Consider the following 19,842-nt stretch of genomic DNA (forward strand, 5'->3'; position numbering starts at 1 on the left):
CCAGATTTTAAGTTTAAGGGGACCTTTTTTTGTTTTAATAAACAATAAATAAATAAAAACTACATTGTGTGTTTTCTAAGGCTGCTCAGGTGTTTACAAAGGTTGAATTGTTTTATGTTATATTTCGCTTGAAGATCTAAAACTATTTAGTATGAGATACACATGAGATTAAGAAACAGAAGAAATCATACTTTTAAAAAAACAAAAACAAAAAAAAACACAGACAAACAAAGAGACAGATATATAGATAGAGAGAGACATAGATAACAAAGCCCCCTACATCAATAACAGTCTCCCTACTGAAGACAGACAGACAGATAGGCAGACAGGCAAAAGAGAGGTCATTAAAAATACATATAAAAAGCAATACAGCTGAATAAAATGTCTATTTCTGCCAATGAAAGGTTCAACACCATTGTAAATTAAGCATCCTTACAACATACAGAGTAAATAAAACCAAAGTGTTTTGGTTGGAGCTCTCAAAACTCATTACAAAGGAATGTACAGAAAAATACAGGTATCTCAAAAACATGCACAAGAAGAAAAAAGCAAAAAATGAGTGCATTCTGAGCAAAAAAAAAAAATGAAAAGAAAGAGATGTTACACAACCGACAATCATTTGTCTAAGAGCTAATATTGTGAACTGTGACTTCAGTGCATATTGAGTTACTGAGCTGAACATACAGTGAATCTGTGGAGCAGGAATAAATCAGTGCTGCTCAGTGGGGTTATGGGCTATATACTACATTACTGTAGTGGTTAAGATATAGTTATTGACAAATGATGTTGGCACCATCAATTCACGGAAATTAATTTAGGCTAGATAAATCACCTGCAGTATGAACTACATGTTATGTGAAATATAGTAATAAGAAACACCATACTGATTATAAAGATTATTATAAAAATGTAATACAACACTAATGTTTCAAGATGAGCAGATGTACAAAATAAAAGCATGTATGTGACGCAGCCAAGCATGTGGTATTAATGCATGTGCTATTAAAGCACATGGTATTGGTATGAATCAGTAAAAGTAGAATAATCAAAGAACCCCTATATTTTATGCAAAAATTACAAACAATTTAACATTTACAACTGTCCAGGAGATTTCCCATTGCACTGATGGTCAGTTTGAAAACAATGATTTGCTTAGTGAAATAATCTTATATGCCCATTTTATTAAGACAATCTTGATTATTTACATAATAAATCAGTCAGTCATTCATAGGACGTTCTATACGGTGTATTGCTATCTCGCTGAGAACTGCACACAAGTCTGCAGATTTTACTTTTGACTTTGTTGCTAAATTAAGTAATGCCTTTTAAGAGTACATGAAAAATAGTCTACATAATGGTAAGTCTTTCTTACAGGCAAAAGCACTAAATTCCCCTCAGAGTACTAGGATGAAGCTGCTTACAAAATGTAATACTTCGCAAGAAAAATTTGCATTATGCCGCAAATGACTGCAGCTGCATACTAATTTGCATGAACCAACAAAAGTGAAACATTCATCCTAAAAGCCTAAAGCATTTTGCACAGCATTCAGTTAATGTTGCACAAAAAAAAGTATATCACTGATAAAACAGAACCAATATTTAATATAATATGAAAAAAAACAACAATTTTTTTTTTAATTGTGAATTTAACACAGTACCTGTATTAATATAATTTACACTATACAAATATCTAAAGCCTACAGATACAAAAGCATAAAAGCATTAAAATACAATACTTCAAAAAGCTCGTTACCTTCATTTACAAAATGCTCAATCTAAACCAAGTGCCTTACAGTACATTAACACTTAAGACTTTAGTGGCACAGAAAATCCTTCTGGCACAAAATGTTTTTAATTCTTCCCTTAACATGGCTAGTGCAGTATTCATGAAAAATGTTTTATTAAATATATCAAAATACATTTCCTGACCTTTTCAGGAAAACTGATAGATCTCTCTCTCTGTGTGTGTGTGTGTGTGTGTGTGTGTGTGTGTGTGTGTGTGTGTGTGTGTGTGTGTGTGTGTGTTTTATTAGATAATGTTGTCACATGGAAAATGGCATATTATGGTTGGTAAAGAAATATTTGCTTCCATCTTGCCCCACAAATTATAATTTATAGAGACACAACTAAAATAAACTAAAAAAAAAAAATTTTTTTAAAAGTTGAGGGTAAAGTAAATACCTACTTTACACAACTGTCACATATTTTTAAAAGAAATGCGGTTTAGATAATATTGTAAGTCATAAATATAAACAACTTTTTTCCAGCTTAGTTTTGTGTAATTAAGCAATGATTAATGCTTGAAAGCATGGAAAGATAAATAAATTACAATTTATGTAAAAAGTAAGAAAAAGATTAATAATAATAATAATAATAATAATAATAATAATAATAATAATAATAAAGTTTCTTTTGGTTTCTGTGCAATGGATCCTGGATTTGTGGCTTTTTTCTGCCACTAATTTTTAGTTCACCAATTGTTCTATTGGAACTAGGCAAAAAAATAAATTAATGAAATTTGTGGCCCATGTGTAACAGTGAGCCAGCTCACTATTTAAATCCTTTTCTTGGTTTAAGCAACACTTGAGTGACCTTTTAAAGATTGAAGATTTTTCTTAAATGAAATTTCCCTACATTTTTCCAATTATTACCCGGTGCATGAAAACTGAACATTGCGTGATTTTAGGAAGCATCTCTCCCCAGACACAGTACAATGTATTATACTGCCCATGTGATGCAGTAATGTAGTCCTACAGTAATTGTAGGATTCTAAAAATTCTAAATGCCTTACAAAAGTCAAAGAATCAACAGCTGGCTTAAAAAGTCTCTGATTTGGGCAGACTGGGAAGATCATGGCGCTCAAACAGCGGGTCTGAGTGAACAGTCATCAGTTTCCTTCCAGCTGTGGATAATGAAACTTCTCGGTGTGGGGAAGATGACTGCTGTGCAGAGTCTGTGTGGGGAATTTTAATAAAAGCAGAGTTCTGAGTTAATACCATAGACTTCTCTGACACAAATCTTTTCTCTTCTCTTGTTTCCACCAATTCTGTATCTGCAAGCTTCTCATATTGGGAATCTTGCACTGAGGCTGTAGATAATGTCAACTGGCACTTGCTTGGGTGCATTACAAATAAACCATCCTCCACTGTCGCCTGCAAAGTTCCTTGCGAAATGTCCTGAGGTGCATCTAAATGTGCTGATTCTGTTGAAGTTCCACAAGTATTCATGGCCAGGTGGGAAGAAAGTGAAGAGTTATCCGTTCCAGCATTTTTAGGAGGCTCATACGGTGGTGGTTGCTCTTCAGGACCTTCCATCACTCCACCTGGGCCAAAAATGATCTCAGTATGCACTAGCACCGGGTCAGGGGAGGGAAATGGAGATTCGCTGTCTATTTCCCTATCCTGATAGGGCCACTTACATTCTGGAGAGCTCTGATCAGGAACAATCGATTCCTGGAGTGAGATCTGAAGTGAAGCAGGAGGTTGTTTGGCTAGCTGGCTCTTGTCTGGTGTTTCCTGATCCAGGTTCGGGTTGTGGGGTCGCATAGGGGTCAGCAGTACAGGCCGCTCCACACCAAGTGGCTTCCGTGGCAGCTCATCTGGCTTAGCTAGAAATGGTATCAACACAGTCAGCAAAATACATACAACTGATATATAGAAGGTCATTTAACCACTATGGGAAATATTCAAAATATGTGACTTAAGTCCAAACGTTATGTTAATATTTACACACGGAAAAATCCATAGATATTGTTATACTACAATCACATATGAATGAGAAGATGGCAAGCATCTAAATAAACCTCTAAGAGGAGTCTAGGATATTGCCAATATATACTGTATGGACATTCCTCTTAGAATTTATCACATTAATCACTGTAAATTTGGTTTAATTTAACAATATGGCTTCCACCCTAATTATACAACAACTACTAAAACAGCACTTGATCCAGCACATCATATTATTTTGCTTTAAAAAAAAATATGCTCTGACAGTTACTCATGTGCCCAACAATGTAGCCACGAGAAATTAAACAAAATCGCGATTTTGCGATCACAGAAATGAATAAATGCGAAATCAAGAAACCGCTGCAATATTCTGAAGAGCTTGCAATTTTTCCAAATTCCCACAGATTTCTGCAGATTTGGGCCAAGACGCATCACATCGTGTGTCGTCATCACAACGCGCATCCACCCAAAACCCTCTTCGATTTACAAGCTGAACATGATTTACCATTTACCAACAAGGTGAAGGTCCCATTTACCATCAGTGTGAAAGACAATTGCATGCAATTGCGATTTTGCCAATTCAAGTAGTTTTCCACAAAAAAGCACAAATTTTGAAAAAATCTGCAGCAAAATCAAACATTTTTGGATACAACAATCACAATTTAGTTGTGCTGTATTTAGTTGTTGAATTAATAAAATAATGCCAGTGTATTTTTTTTATTTAATGCACATTCTCCTGTAAAAAAATAAAATAAAAAATAAATAAAAGTGCCCATGGTTTGAAGGATAATCTGGCCAAGTGCTCATTTTGATGTTAATTAATAATGTTAATTAATAAATTGAAATAAAAAAAATTATTTAAATTTTTTAAATTCAAAAAAAAAAAAAAAAAAAATCAGCCCTTCGATGTCCTCTGTATGAAATGAAATTGTGGACTTTATTGGGACAATGCTATTAATTAAATTATAGTGTCACATTTATGTACATAAAATTCACATCATATGGCATTCATAGCTTTCCGAGTGCATTTTTCAGCCCAAAAAATAAATTTCAGCATGACATGTTGTGGTTATATCATACTATATGCTTGTTAGTATTGGACATAATACTGCTCCTCACCTGAGCTGATATCATGCAAGAAAGCTGGACCAAGGTCAGAATGGCATGTAACGGAGTCATGCCACTGTTTTAGGCAAACCGCAATCTGCGTACATAATTCTTGGCAGGTGCTGAATAGTGATTAAATGTGTAGTTTCATCTGAGGTCTGAATACAAATGTCCACAATTTTGCTATTAAATCCTCACTATGCACTCTGAATACAGCCCTACATCCTGTATGGATCATTACGGAGCTCTTATAACATAACACACTACAAATATACAACTTGTCGAATGCATGTAGAATATAACCTGGAGAAGGAAGGTCCAGCTTCATTTTGCGCAATTCTGTCATGGAGACCTGAAGCTGCTCAATGACTATATCATCACTGAGATCGAAGGATTCAGCAATCTTCTCCTGTAGGAACTCTCTCAGCTCCTCCAGTGACATCTTCAACAAACGCTCTGTAAAGGAGAAGCTTCACTTCACATAAAGACACTGAAGCTACACTTTCCGACCGTCTACAGCTTTACTGCACCATATAAATTGCTTTGGAGCTTCACTGTTCTGGAATAATATTCACACTGAATGGCAGGAGAGACATTAGCTTACTCTTATGCAGTTTAAGGATGGTGTAGGCCATGGCTGTGAGGATCTTCTCTCCCTCAAGGATAAAGATGTCCCACAGGCGTAAGGTCAGGGTGAACGGGGTCTGGGAGGAGACATAAACTCAAGTGTAAGTTTGCACATTCTAGAAAAACTCTTGTGGCCTCCGAGTACTATGGCTAGAGGGTGCTGTTGAGTAGATGAGAAGTACTGCATTACGTATATAGTGATCTCTATCTTGACAGAAGGATCTGTGTCTTGACAAGGTAGTCATTTTAGTTTCTGGAGTAAATCAGGGAAAATTTCACAGCCGAACACTTGCCTTCAGAAAATGTGTATGGATTTTTAGTTCATTTTTATTTAATCAAATCATCAAGTATGTTGAATTTAACCTGTACAAGGATTAATTGTAATAATAATCACTCCCACCAGGATATATTCATGCAAAATCAAGCAAACTACGCAATATTCTGAGAAGCTTGCAATTTTTCAAAATCACCACAGATTTTTTAGAAGTAATGCGTCATGTAACATCATCACAACGCGCTTTCAGTCAAAGCCATCCTTCATTCACGTACATCAAACATGAGCACAGATAAAAGGTCTCATTTACCAACAAACATCATTCCGAAAGATCGTGCAAAACAATTTTGTGAAATTTTGCCAATTCAATGCAATTTCTCTACTGCAAATTTTGTAAAAAGCCGCAACAAAATCAAGCATTTTTTGGCCGCAACAAAATCAGAAACCCTGTGCAGACTAAATAATCTCAATCCATTGCCAAATTTTGGTTGGAGACAAAATTTCTAATCTTGAAGTGTCGGAACAAAAGTGTCTGCTTTCACCCAGGTGAAAATATCATTGGCTCTTTGTACATTTGAGGTCAACCAGGCTACCAAAATGTCAATACATCCTCATGTAGGAATATTAGCTAAGCTAGCACAGCACTGTGCTAATGTTGTCAGTCAATGTAGCTAGTTCAGCTAATGTAAACTAGACAGCAATAATTATTCGTACTGAGTAAAAATTTCACTAACAGGCTAGTTAACAATAAATTTTGTATTATTAAGTATATTAAGATGCCAGTCCATCTTCAATCACACTTAAAGGCAATTTAGCATAGCGGCATGTGTTATAGCTATATTAATTATTTTTTATGCAAAATTGAAATTTTGGGGTTTTTGGTATGACAATGAGCAATTATAATTTATTATTTTGGATTATATTATGTTTTGTTGTATTCAAAGGTGTTTGCTCTGATGTCATAGGTCACGTGTAATAGAAAAAGGTATATGTGACGTAGGTTAACCTTCTGAGGGGGCTGATGGAAATGGAGAGCTGGGAAACAGCTTTTTTGACCACGCTCTTGCACGCCAATTCACAACAAGCAGTTTTTCGTTAAGTTTAATGTTAAGGTTTAATTATCAACAACTCTTCATTCATCTTTTTGTTTCTGTCAAGACAAATAAAAATTTCATATCAACGGTATGCGAGGAGTGTGCGTTAATCCAGGCAGGCTTTCACGTTTCTCCGGCATGGAACAAATGGTCGACACAGCATGTTTTTTTTTGTATTTTTTAAAGTGGGAGGAAACTAGACAACCCAGAGGAAGCCCATGCAGACACAGGGAGAAAACGTAACGCTCCACACAGACCCCCGAGCTTAGAATCGAACCAGGGACCCTGAAGATGTGAGGTGGCAATGCTGCCCACTGCATCATATTGTGCCGCGAGTTCAATAAATAAGATCTATGCTTATACACAGAAGCATCAGTTGTTTAGGATTCTTCTTATCTGCTGGAAATAAATAGCAGTCATTTGCTGTAGCACATGTTCATGTTGTAACATATGGCCAGTGTCTGTTGTAACATGTAGGAATGTCCATGTGTGTGTGGGGCTGCACGTGGTGCACACTCACCCGGTCAATAAAACACTGCAGGAACCATTTAGTGCTGTAAATGCCGCTGGACATCTGCTCCTTGTCCTGGTGAGTGAGAAGGAAAACACGGGAGAGGCCACATAAACATGAGATATAATTCTAATAATTAAGTCAAAAGACATAAGAATATACACATGTGAATGTGGTGGAAAAGCAATAGTTTCTACTACCAGATGCTTCTTCAGTTTAGGGAGGAGTTTGTACAGAATCTGATCATGGTGGTTCTGAAATCTCTGCAGTTTGGGAAATCCAGGGATAAAGAAGCCTATTGGGGGGGAAAAACCCCAGATAAATCTTGATTGAAACTGAATCTCCAAATCAATACTAAATAATTCTGTGAAATCAGCATTCTGAACCACCAAATGTCCTCAAACACTAAATACTGAAATGAATATGGTGCTTGGTATTTAGGAAACATCTAAGCAATGAGAAGGGCTCACCATGCATAGCGTGTTTTTGATTGGTCAGGAGCTGGGACATGGCCCAGAATGCATCTTCCTCATTCATGTACATCAGCAGAATGGCAGCTATCTGACTCATACCCTGGCAGTAGCTCACATCCTGTAGACACACACACACACACACACGCACACACACACACACACACACACACACACACACACACACAAACAGAGAGAACCGGCATGAGAATGAAATCTGTATGCTAGCATATGCTGCAATGCTCTTTCTATTAGTTCTGAGTTTGGGCGCACTCTTCCTCTCACCATTGCCTGCCTCTATTACATCCATTACACACACATAGACATCTTCAGTAATATTACTTTCAGCTGTGCACTCACCGTGTTGTATACGGAGTAAGCAGTGAGCACGTGGAACAGAGACTTCTGCCTGTGTAGAAACAGTAAGCACAAGCAAATCAGTTCATTCAGCAGTATCAGAGCCAATTCCGTCTCCATTAACGACACAGAAATCCCCTTATACACTCAAAAAACCCACACTGCTGTACTCCAAATCCTCGACAGATTCTATTACATAGCCCCGTGTTTAAAAAGTGCTCTGCAATTCAGAAAGCCAAATTCTTGAGGTGGAGTGTGATTCCTTTTAGCTAAAATCATAGCTGCAACCTTCCTTATATGTTGGAGCATTAATGACAGTTTGCATGTGACAGTTTCCATTGAACTCTAGAGGCCTGCGATCTATAAAGCCTCCTGTGACGTCAATGTGTTTCTTGCACACTTGGGAATCAAGCGGTCGGTCCGAATGTGAACATTTTTTTTTCTTTAGAAAAACTTTACAATGTCGTGTCAAAAACAAATGTGTTTCCAGGCGAGGTCAAACGTGGCCTTTTTTTTTTTTTCTAGAAAAGATGTCAAACTGTCTAAATTAATCACCAGAATTTCTGTCATAGAGAGAAATCAGAAAATGAACCAACACTTCAATCCGAAAAAATTATAAATACACACACACACACACACACACACACACACACACACACACACACACACACACACATAAACAAGTACAGAAAACATATTTTATATCGCAATCAGACCAACAGCTTAGTACACAGAAGCTCGCTTCAGGTAAGTCAACCTTGTTATGCAGGTAATCTATTAATACACACACACACACACACACACACACGCACACACACTTTCACACTCTCTAAGAGGGCAGTGTGTTCCAGGTTATAGTCAGGTACCAGTATTAATGTCATTACCAAAAGTGTCCCACAATTTCTTTTTTGGGGGACACAAAAAGGCACTCATAAGCTTCTATGTATTGTGTATGTGCTCAGAAATAAATCAACATTTACTTCAAACAAAAAGCGGAGGACATTGCTGAACATCAAGGGTTCATTGCTTTGCACAGCATTAATACGAGTATGTGGACCTATTATTCAGAAGAATTACTCCTCACTATCTCACTTTAACATTGTAACTTCATATGACGTCTTTTCACTCGACTAATCTAGATACAGACTGAAAGAGAGCAATTCTTTTTCTTTTTGATAATCAAATGTTGTGTCCAATCAGCAACGAGCTTGTGATCAAGAAGGAGCTACCCTTTCCGTTTGAGTTAATGTTGGTGTGATTTCTAATTTGCTGGTTTTTTTTTTTTTTTAGTTTGTAAATATTTTCTGCATTTATGGGCCACTGTCATATCACAGCAAACCAGTGAGTACAATTCCCATCCTGCACGGCAACCTATAAACATGGCCGCCTGCAATTCCTGCAATTCCCAGAACACTCAGATTCACTCTAATCACGCAAACCTGCATCCTATTCACAGCTCTCACAACCACGCTATATAAGAGAACTTTTGAACACTATGACTTCGCGAAGTATTACGCTCAGTTGCCTAGTCTCGGTCGTATTTCCAAGCCTTATCTCGTGCTTTTCTTTTCTGGTTGTTGACTGTGTGTACCCTGTTGACCTTGATCCTCTGCTCTGCCTTGTTTAGCCTATCTGCCTGATCGTTTGACCCTAGTCTGTCTTGGACTTTGTTTTCTGCCTGATCCTTTGTACTCCTTATTGTTTGATTAAACTGCCATACCTGCACTTGCTTCTGTCCTGCGCCTACATTACGTGATAGCCACCATACGAAAGCCCTGGTGATGTTGTCTATACTACTAAAAAGATATTCAAATGTGTCTTCATAATGTCTTTTGGTACTCATTTAACTTAAAGCATTAGTGTTGCAACGTATGTAGAACATCCTTCATCTTCATTAAATACTATATCCTGCTCAGCATCCTGGTGGCTCTATTATGGGAACCCTAGTTGGGATGCCAATTCATCACAAGGCACCAAAACTGCACACAGACAGAAACCGGAGCTCAGGATCGAACATGGGAACCTGGAGCTGTGAGGTGGCAACACAACCAGCTGCGAACCTGTGAAAATGAATTAGCACTGAAAGATGTTCCTGTATAAACATCTCTTTTTTGGTTTGTGGAACAAGATGCCTTTTAATCAGTAACTGCCATGTGAAGTCATCAGTATGTGTCTTCTCAGTCAAAATCCTTGATTCTTAAAATCTGAGTGACATCTGAAGCTTTACTTTAGTCATCATTTGCCAGGATACTGGATGCCAGCAGCTGGATATGTTCATATAAACCTGCTACACATACATATAATAGTAACATTTTACATAAAGAGTGAGTCCATGCTGGATTTCTGTAGATTTGAAAAATGTACTTTAGGAGGCTTATCCACAAGGGGGTGTGTGTGTGTGTGTGTGTGTGTGTGTGTGTGTGTGTGTGTGTGTGTGCGTGTGTGTGCGTGTGAAAGCGGAACACAGTGTATAGTGAGTGTAGAGGGGTGGGCGAAGGGATAACATTTGATATTAGAAACTGTGCCTGAGCAAATCCCCCAGTAAGTCATTATTGCCATTACACATTTCACACCTGCGCTTTAATTGTGATGTGTCTGGGATTTCCTCTCTAATTGTTCATTAGGTCATAACGCGACAGCTATTTAACTTAAGTCCTAGTGCAGCTGTTTAAATAGCTGGAAACAGAAAAGCTAAATCCCAAATGGCTATCTATAGTGCACTACATAGCCAGAATTAATTAGTAAATTTAGCTGCTGTAATATTAATCATGTACACAGCAATAATAAAGCTGCACCCCACACATCACTTTATAGAAACAACGTGCTCATAAAACTGAGAAGAATTGAGATGACGTCTGACATGTCAGAGGGGACGAATAAAGTCTCTATCGATCTTATCACTCAGCACAGCAGTGTGTCCAGAGCTGTGCTGTCCCAATTTCCCATGAACCTGTGTTGGATCAATGAGACAAGTTACAGCCCTGAAAAGCAAATATTTTAAGCGAAGAGTTAAGATTGAAGCCCATGATGGGCTAATAAACTTAACCAGATAAAACTAAAAGGGTATTATGAATATTTTATTTTAGTTTGACATAACATAAAAGTGTTACCTTTTTGTGTTACCTTTTTTTTCCCCTTCTTTTTAATTCGCTTCAGTTTGCAAGCTACCGTGTGTCATACTCATGTATGCAGTATGTCATACCGTATGAAATACTCAAGTACACTAAGCTAGAAAGTCAGTCATTTAAAAAAATCAAGTCTGTGTCTCAAATTTGGGGATCTTAAACGAGTGCACCCTCGAGGACTCGAGGACTAGTGCATCATAAAGTCCGCACTTTGTTTCCATCATCAGAGCGCAGACTTGAAAGAGCACCATAAAACTATTAGGAACAGAGCCTTGACTAACAAAAAAAAATGGGTGTTATGTGTTTCTTTAAATGACTCATTAAGCTCTTTTACTACATCTGAACATTTACACATATTCCTATGAACTTGATGTTTCCTGTTAGACTGTGACTCATTTTAGTATATTCATGCATGATGGACTCACTTTACTCCGAATCGATCCATGAACATGATGTGGTTTCGGAAGGTCCTGTTCACATCAAGATCAATCTGTTTAATTTCTGTGGAGTAGATCTTGGCTTGTTCGATCATTCTCTGTGGGGGAAAAAAGAACCAGTTTTATTTCATTACAAAACAAAACACAGCTTTGTAACATATCCATTATGTATTAAACTAACATTATTTATTTATTTATTAACGTTATTTGCTTCTTCTCAACGTCCGGAAAATGATTATGACAATTATTTCATGGCTAAGGTTTAGCGTCTACACAAATGGATTGTTGCATATTTATATAGAGTGTTACATAGCTAATGCGTACCATTTGTGTAAATGTGACGTGCATGAACAGGTATAGCTAACATACTGTAGCTTTAAACATAAGTTGCTAGGTGAAAACTGCTGCATATTAGCCACATTTTAATTGCTAGTATTTTTTACATTAATTGTACCAAATTACTGCTACATTTGCAGCAGTTTCCTGGCTTTATTATGGTCTCGGAAACATGTTTTGTTTCATCTCTTTCTTTGCTGTGTCTGTCCACCGTCTGTCTGTTTTTAGATCATACACAAAACCTCCTGAAACAGCCATGCTCCCCAAAAGATCACGGTATTGTTGCTCTAAGCAAACAACTGCAGTTTTTACAGGAATATTCAGAGTTGTTGACTTAAGTTCAAAAGATACATCAATATTTACAAGTCCTTTGTTTTTTAGTCCTTTGTTCATCTTACACAAGTGCTTTCTGGGTGGCTTATTCAGATTATTACAATTTCTGGATGGTTTATGCAGATAACCAGGAAGTGCTGTTTACACTTAAAAAAAAAAAAAACACTATTATTATTATTATTATTATTATTATTATTATTACAATTTGATTAATTTAATTTAAATATTTAGGCAAAACTAAAAGGAAAAAAATTAATCAATATCTGAGATAAGTTAACATTTTTTTGTCATTTAGACAAGTTTATATATTTTGAGTAATCTGTTAAATGGTAAAATGTAATTGTTGCCATTTGGCAGCGACATGCAATAATGGGACCGTGGTATGTGCATTCATGAACCGAAACAGGCCTACACAGTAAAAAAGGCAATAGGCTTCTCTAATAGTATATTTACATATTTACATTTATGTTTATTTCCGTTGTAATTTCAGACATTTTGCGATTACACCTTATTTTCTAAATTTTATGTTTTTATTTTTTATGAGAAAGAATTAAGAATTCAAGAGAAAGAATTCAAAAGATACTTCACCCAAAACATGTTTGGATCTAATTTTTGTATGTATTTTGAGTTAGTAAATCCACCTTATACAACTGTAATTCCTTTCTAGAAGACATAACTTGTACATGCTTACTAGGTGGCAAAAAAAAACCCTGTAACTTATAGTCTGAAAATGCAGTAATTGGAATCTCAAACATTTTGTGTTATTTTTGACTTATGATACTTTCCACAATTGCGCAGTTTTTACAATTTACCAAGTACCCCTTATAAAAAAAATAATTCTAATGTTTTTGTATATTTTTGTATTACTTGGATTAATTCAAGTAAGAAAAATCCATTAAAAAAAACAAACAAACAAAAAAACATTTTTAAGTAACTGTAATAATTTAAACCAGAAAAAATCCAGGGATAGAAAAACGGGAAATATTATTATTATAAGGGCTGTCAAATCTAATACGATGTATCATAAAAGTAAGGGCCAATAAAAATACAGTATATTGCGATTATATTAAGGCTTATTGTCATGATAAGGATGTTATCATGTTGATTGACTGCAAGCCTGTAAAATAGCTCTTGGTACAGCGTTAACATCCCCACAGTTTAATCAATAAGCTGACCAAGCAGTCATTTGTTATTGTTACAGATCACCTTAAGTAGGTAGAGTTCCAGAATGATATCAAAATTTGGTCCGCGTTTATTATCTGCTTTTAAGCTGCCGTGTTCTGCAATCTCTTTCATGCGCTTCTTCATACGATTAATTAATTCTTAATGACATCTAATTTATATTGTCCTTGAACATAATTAGAGTATGTGTGCATGTATATTGTTCAAAAAGTGTTTCAGGGTGAAATACTGTGGTTAAAACTGTCAGACAGTGGTGCTGTACTTGATACTGTTTCCCGCTTGAGGCAATATCAACAATAATAATTGAATTAAATTGAAGGAGTGGATCTTGCATAAATGAGATGCAGCTTAGTTTTCAGCAAACTCCGCCCAGAGCACAGAACTTCTGCCAACTGTAAGTCTGTAGCACTTGAGTCAAAAGGAACGTCTGAATAGCGATTTGTTCAATATAACACTCTTCACTACACACACGCAATTCTTAATACAGCCCTTAGACAGCATCAGCCTGCCAGGTGCTGCTGCCTCATAGTGTACAATCATCCATCTGCTTCTGTGTATACCTCATATTTCCCTTCATTCTCCTTCTTAACTTTCTCCACATCCAGTAGTAGGCTCCAGACTTGACCTCGCAGCTGCAGTGGAATCCCCTTGTACACCCTCTTCATCAACTACAGCAGAAGAGTATAGAAGATCATGGAAGAGTCATGTAGACCCCTCATGGAGATAAAGGCTCATCTTCATAAAAATGTGCTTAGCGTGTACAACAGACTGACAGAGCTGCAGTAGACCATGGTCTGTAACATGTGCAGTACTGTCCATTATCTTTATTCTCAGCTATAATTAAAAAGATAGCTGGATCTCACCCGCTCACTGTTTTTGTACTTCTCCCATTTTTTGACCATCTTCAACCATTTCTGTACGCGTTCAATCTCCAGCTGCTTTCTCTACGAGGGTAAGAATGCAGGATGTAAATAAGCAACAGTAGCAATACACCAAATCTACAAGAAGCTACATAAACACAATTTCTAAGTATCTAATTACAGCTGTGATATCTTGCATGCGCTATGAAATAAATTGTGTTAAGTTAAGTGCAAAGTAGGGGGTAGAAACAATATGGAAATTGAGGTTTATGTATGTTCTATTTGTTTTTTCCTAGCCACAGCCAGCTCAAATCGCTAAGAATATCTAGGAACAGTAAAACTGAAACTAACTAACTGAAACATGAAACTAAAACATGACATAACTGCAGGTCCAGTTTAATGATGATTAAATGAGGTGTCATTTAATACAATACAAATTTAATACAAAGGTGCTTATGAATGCCCACTTTTTCACTGGCACTATATAAAAGTTGTTGTGATCAGAATTAAATATATGGTGAATATCTAGCATGAAACCAACTTTGCTGCAGAAATATTTCATTATCTTACTAAGAATCTTATATGCACACTCTTAATAAGCTTTCTCATTGTTAAAACTCAGTGAATGGGATAATATTTTTTTCTGCCATTATAATACCTGCCTTTCGGTTGTACTAATTTGCACATGTTCCTCAGGGGACTTTCATTCAGACTTAATAAATCATATTGCATGTGCTAAATTAATATATTTACATTGGCTATGACCCCCAAAGTGCATATTAATTAAAGCAAACATGCAAAATGGACAACATATGCTACTTTTTAGTGGGTGTTATCACACACAAACCTTTTGTAAATCAGAGGCTAAATGTACTACTCCAAAATTATACACCAGCAGGGATATTTTTAGCTTAATAGGAATGATTGCTGTTATTAATTATTGCAATTGTTATTATATTTCTGTAAATCACTCATTCAACAAATATTTAGTTTTACTTCATGCTTCATCTTCCTCCATGATTTATATCTATTTTAAACCTTCAAAACATTGGGTCTTAGTTTAACAACAATCACAGATCAGGGAAGAAACATCAGCTCCCAGCATGCATGGAATGTATCACATGGTAGCATAACTCCAGACCAAGCAGCTGTTTCTGCCATCATACTGACACACACACACACACACACACACACACACACACACACACACACACACACACACACACACACGTCTAAAGATGTCACGGACCGCCTGGCCTCGGCTGCACACGTGGGATTATTATGATTCATGATGGTTCTGAGCTGTTGTACAGTACATAATTACATTTGGAAAACAGGTTTTCATCAGAGCTGTTTTAATTTGCCTCTTTCTTACCTTCTCTTCAAGAAGAGTTGGAGTGGGAAGCTCTTCCTCACTGAAAGAAAAAAATATATCAAAATAACGACTAAAGTAACGCACATTAATGTGTTGCACCATAATGATATCAAGTTCTACTTATTTATCTGTCTCTATACAAAATTCAATTTGAAGTATGTTCAATTTAGAGTAATGGTCATTATGTATACATCTTATATATACATAATAATAATTACATCTTATATCACAGCACTGTTGAGTTCTTAAAGCTGATGGATCAGAAGCTGTTGATTCATTTTCTATAACATTAGCTCTGACAGTATTGCAGCAATAATTCATATCACACATTTATAATTATGCACTCGTTTTAATATGTTATCATTTCTATAATAACAGCTCATTCGCAGGGACTTGCACGGCAAACACCACATAAACTTAGCCTAATAATAAACACATTTTTTTAAATGTGTTGTTTCCTGTATTTATCAAAGAATAGTTTTAATTGTTGATAAAGTGAAGCCTTCTATTAGAAGGCAATTATTGAGTAACAGTGTAATAGTCAGTAAGCGTTCCACCACAGGTAAGTCTTCAGAGAATTTTGCACTTTCCAGTTTCTCAGTAACATGATAAGCTGCAATTGTAATTGTTGGTAAATGTCCGTGGTATAAGAGGAATAAAAGCTTTCAGACCATGCTGTTACTGGAAAATAATCAATCAATTTGGGTGGTAATAGTAATTCCGCTTTGTTTCAGAACACATCACAGCACCCTGTCATTGATTATTTTCATATTCCAACATGCTCGTAAGTGTTTTAATCCTTACATATCATTTTACTCATATTTCTAGTAAAAGTTGTTACAGGAAATTTAGGATATTTAGGGAAAAATATAGTTTAATGCCCAAGACTGTCATTCACAATAATTGTCTGTATTAATTCATTAATTAATATCAAAATTGAAAAAAAATCATTTAAGCTGAGTTAAGCTGTGTGACCTTTTCATCTATTTTTTTTTTGTTAATAATTATTATTATTTAACGTTTTTCTTTATTTATTTTTGTTAAAATGCAACACAAAGTACAAAAAATAACATTTAAGATGGCCTAGATTAGACAGAACCCTGTGTTGTGAGAAATTTTACGGGTCACCTGAGAGCCGATTCAATAAAAATGTGTTTTAGTGATGACTAGGTGACTTACTGCAGGAAGCCAAATCGATCCGTGACCTTGTAAATGCTGTAGTCGGCATCCTCCCAAGGGTCGATCTCAACACCCTCCTCCCTGCCCTGAAACACACATGTTCAACTCATAATGGTGTCAAAGGCCAAGAGACACTGGAACGCCGATAGTGTTAGTTATACTGTATCATGTAATACCACAGCCAACTAAAACACTATAAAAATTCATACTATAGCATATCACACCATAGCAACAATATGTAATGTAAGCCTGTGGGTGTGTGAGGGACTAGAAATAAAGATACACTTTTTAATCTGAGCATTTAGTCTCAGTACAGGGCACCTGCTTAATGTAGAAGCTATTCATCAGGTGATAACTGAACCTGTCACGAGCTGCCTCGGGTGAGTTAGAGCAGGACAAACACACGCAAGGGATTGACACGGCATTGGCATTGCCCTGTAGTGTTTATATGTATTTCTGGATTAATACTTTGAGAGACAAAGATGTGGTAATTTGTCTTATCAAAGCAAACAGTGAGGTTCTGAAAGTAAGCACAGAGAATTCAGTGGGTTATAAGATTGTTAAACAATGGCATAATCACTCTAGTAGAAGCCATAAGTCAGTCTGATTTCAGCTTTTTTATTTTTCTCCCTAATTTAGTCTTTGCCAATTGCCACCTACCAGCTAACTCTCAACATCATATGACAGCTATCAACTGGGGAAGGAGAAGGTTATCACATGCTACCTCTGTTACCTTTTCAAATTGCTGCTCAAGCTGTGTCACAGGGTGGCATAACACATACTCTGAGGAAAGCACTATCTACTATCACTATCTATCCTGTTCTGCATGCATGAGCTCACAGATGCCCATGTCCATGCCCATGTCCATGCCCATAGCTAGTGTCGTGGTGATTGACAGGGTTGAGAAAGAGAGTATGTCATCTCTCCAACCTGAGAGCATGGCCAGTTTTGCTCTCTCGGACTTCCGGCAATGGACAGCTGTGGGATAGGTGGGATTCGCACTTGCAGTCCCAGGACAACAGAGCAAACTGTTTTCTATTGTCCCACTTGGAAACCTTTAGCTTTAAGTTTGTATAAAAATAGCATTTAATTGTTGAAGTTTCATTTCATTATCCACAATCCCATCCTAAAACCCACCAAATTAGAGACTGGTAACTGTAACCATGGAAATATTTGGCATGTGAACCACACAATGTCTTGCATCGTGGGATTGGGCCACGACTTTTGCTGAAAAGATCACTTTGGGAACATGGCACATAATATCTCTGATATCAGGTAGGAATACTATGAGGTATAATTTTCTAGGCAATGTCTAACAGTGTTGGAAAAAAGCAACTAAAAATGGAAGGAAAGCAATTCAATAGTATCATTCACAGTCTTGTACCCTTGCCTTTTCAAATCGCTTTTTGGTTTGAAATCATTTTCATGAGTCATCTCTCAGCAGTTTGGTTTGGTTTGATGCTTTAAACTCTTTATCGAAGAATTTGCTGGAAAGTCTATAAAGAAAACGAATGGGAAATTCACTTCTGGAACGAAGGCCGTTGAAAAAGTAAGTGGTCACTGCTGTGTCCTAACCAGCACACATGTTGAGACACATCCTCATGTTTGGGCAGCATTGACTCGAGTGCAGCATGACAAGCTGTTAAACATGAAGCGTCAAAGCACAATAATGGTAAAATAATAATGATTATTTTCCTTAATGCTGAGATAATTATTAATCGAAATTATTCAGGACGACAGAACCATAGGATGCCCAAAATCGCTTCAAAACATATCCTTCACCTCATCCAATATGTTCAACAACATTGAGCTTTAAATGCTTTTTAAGTCAGTGTGGATCAATTTCAGTGGCTGTTGGGGACAGAAATGGATGTCTGCCCCTCTGCTGAGTATAGGAACAGGAAGACCATCAGACAGAACTATAGCCCAGAGACCAGACAGTTCCCAATTTCCAATTACACAAATAAAAGCAGTGATACTGCCAAAGCCACAATCATGTCATGGTCAAAATCAATCACATAGACTGCTCTGTGCACATTGGTGGACTTTTTCCTACTGCCTATTCACCGGCCTAAATCCTTTACAAAGGGCTAACCTGTAGAGAAACGGAGTGTGATACACATAGACTAATACAACAAACCCAAACGCAAAACTTACCAAACTTTATATGCACTAACAAATATTAAAAATATTAGCTAAAAACTGAGGATGACTTAAAGAGATGTTAAACAGGATTAAACAGCAATCAGCTGTAAACTTAGCCAGCCACTAGTTGTATACCAGTCTGCCTCAACTCCTCATAAAGCACACATACTGTATTACAACAGCTTTCTCGTGTAAAAACTAAATCCTTGCTCTCTTGCTATCAGTATCAGGTATCAGTGATTCTTACATCCAACTGCTATACAAAATGCTGCCAACATGATTTGATCAGGTATATTGAAAGCCCTTTAATACAATCAAACACTGCACACTCGACATGACGCACTACGCTATCATGAGCTAATGAAATGAAATTAATACTGTAGACATTTCTTCCTGTCAGCACCAATATCCTTGCGAGATTTTATAACGGAGTTGAATCAATACTGCAGGAATTGATGACACACTCTACATAATTGAACTAGTAGTTTAGATACTTGCTTAAATTAAAATGAATATATGCCATGAAAGCATAAGAAACATAATATTTTTTCTTAAATTTGACCGGCCACATATTCACTTTTTTCAATGTGGTTCAATATTAGGTTCTCAAAAATTGCACAATTCTGTTTAACGGGCCATTAAAAAAATATGACGCACTATACAAAGTATATATCGGCCAAGTCTATTTGTAAGGATGGCAGA

At 36.5% G+C, this 19,842-nt stretch overlaps 1 protein-coding gene across 5 annotated transcripts in view; it reads right to left on the bottom strand.

Annotated features, from left to right (window-relative positions):
- Positions 1 to 1,161: 1,161 nt before the first annotated feature.
- The window catches only part of si:ch211-288d18.1 (USP6 N-terminal-like protein), a 39,340-nt gene continuing 20,659 nt past the window's right edge, over positions 1,162 to 19,842 (bottom strand). For all 5 annotated transcript variants that reach the window (XM_017458431.3, XM_047151640.2, XM_017458432.3 and 2 more), the window contains 12 exons: positions 16,996 to 17,081; positions 15,817 to 15,856; positions 14,445 to 14,525; positions 14,142 to 14,249; positions 11,719 to 11,828; positions 8,172 to 8,220; positions 7,812 to 7,932; positions 7,542 to 7,636; positions 7,351 to 7,416; positions 5,440 to 5,539; positions 5,139 to 5,291; positions 1,162 to 3,607 (listed from right to left, as the gene is read on the bottom strand). In XM_017458431.3, coding sequence (XP_017313920.1) covers positions 2,817 to 3,607; positions 5,139 to 5,291; positions 5,440 to 5,539; positions 7,351 to 7,416; positions 7,542 to 7,636; positions 7,812 to 7,932; positions 8,172 to 8,220; positions 11,719 to 11,828; positions 14,142 to 14,249; positions 14,445 to 14,525; positions 15,817 to 15,856; positions 16,996 to 17,081 — 1,800 coding nt within the window. In that variant the 3' untranslated portion in view covers positions 1,162 to 2,816. The remainder of the gene's footprint in view (positions 3,608 to 5,138; positions 5,292 to 5,439; positions 5,540 to 7,350; positions 7,417 to 7,541; positions 7,637 to 7,811; positions 7,933 to 8,171; positions 8,221 to 11,718; positions 11,829 to 14,141; positions 14,250 to 14,444; positions 14,526 to 15,816; positions 15,857 to 16,995; positions 17,082 to 19,842) is intronic.

This window comes from Ictalurus punctatus, chromosome 27 (assembly GCF_001660625.3).
Source record: "Ictalurus punctatus breed USDA103 chromosome 27, Coco_2.0, whole genome shotgun sequence".
NCBI lineage: Eukaryota > Metazoa > Chordata > Actinopteri > Siluriformes > Ictaluridae > Ictalurus > Ictalurus punctatus.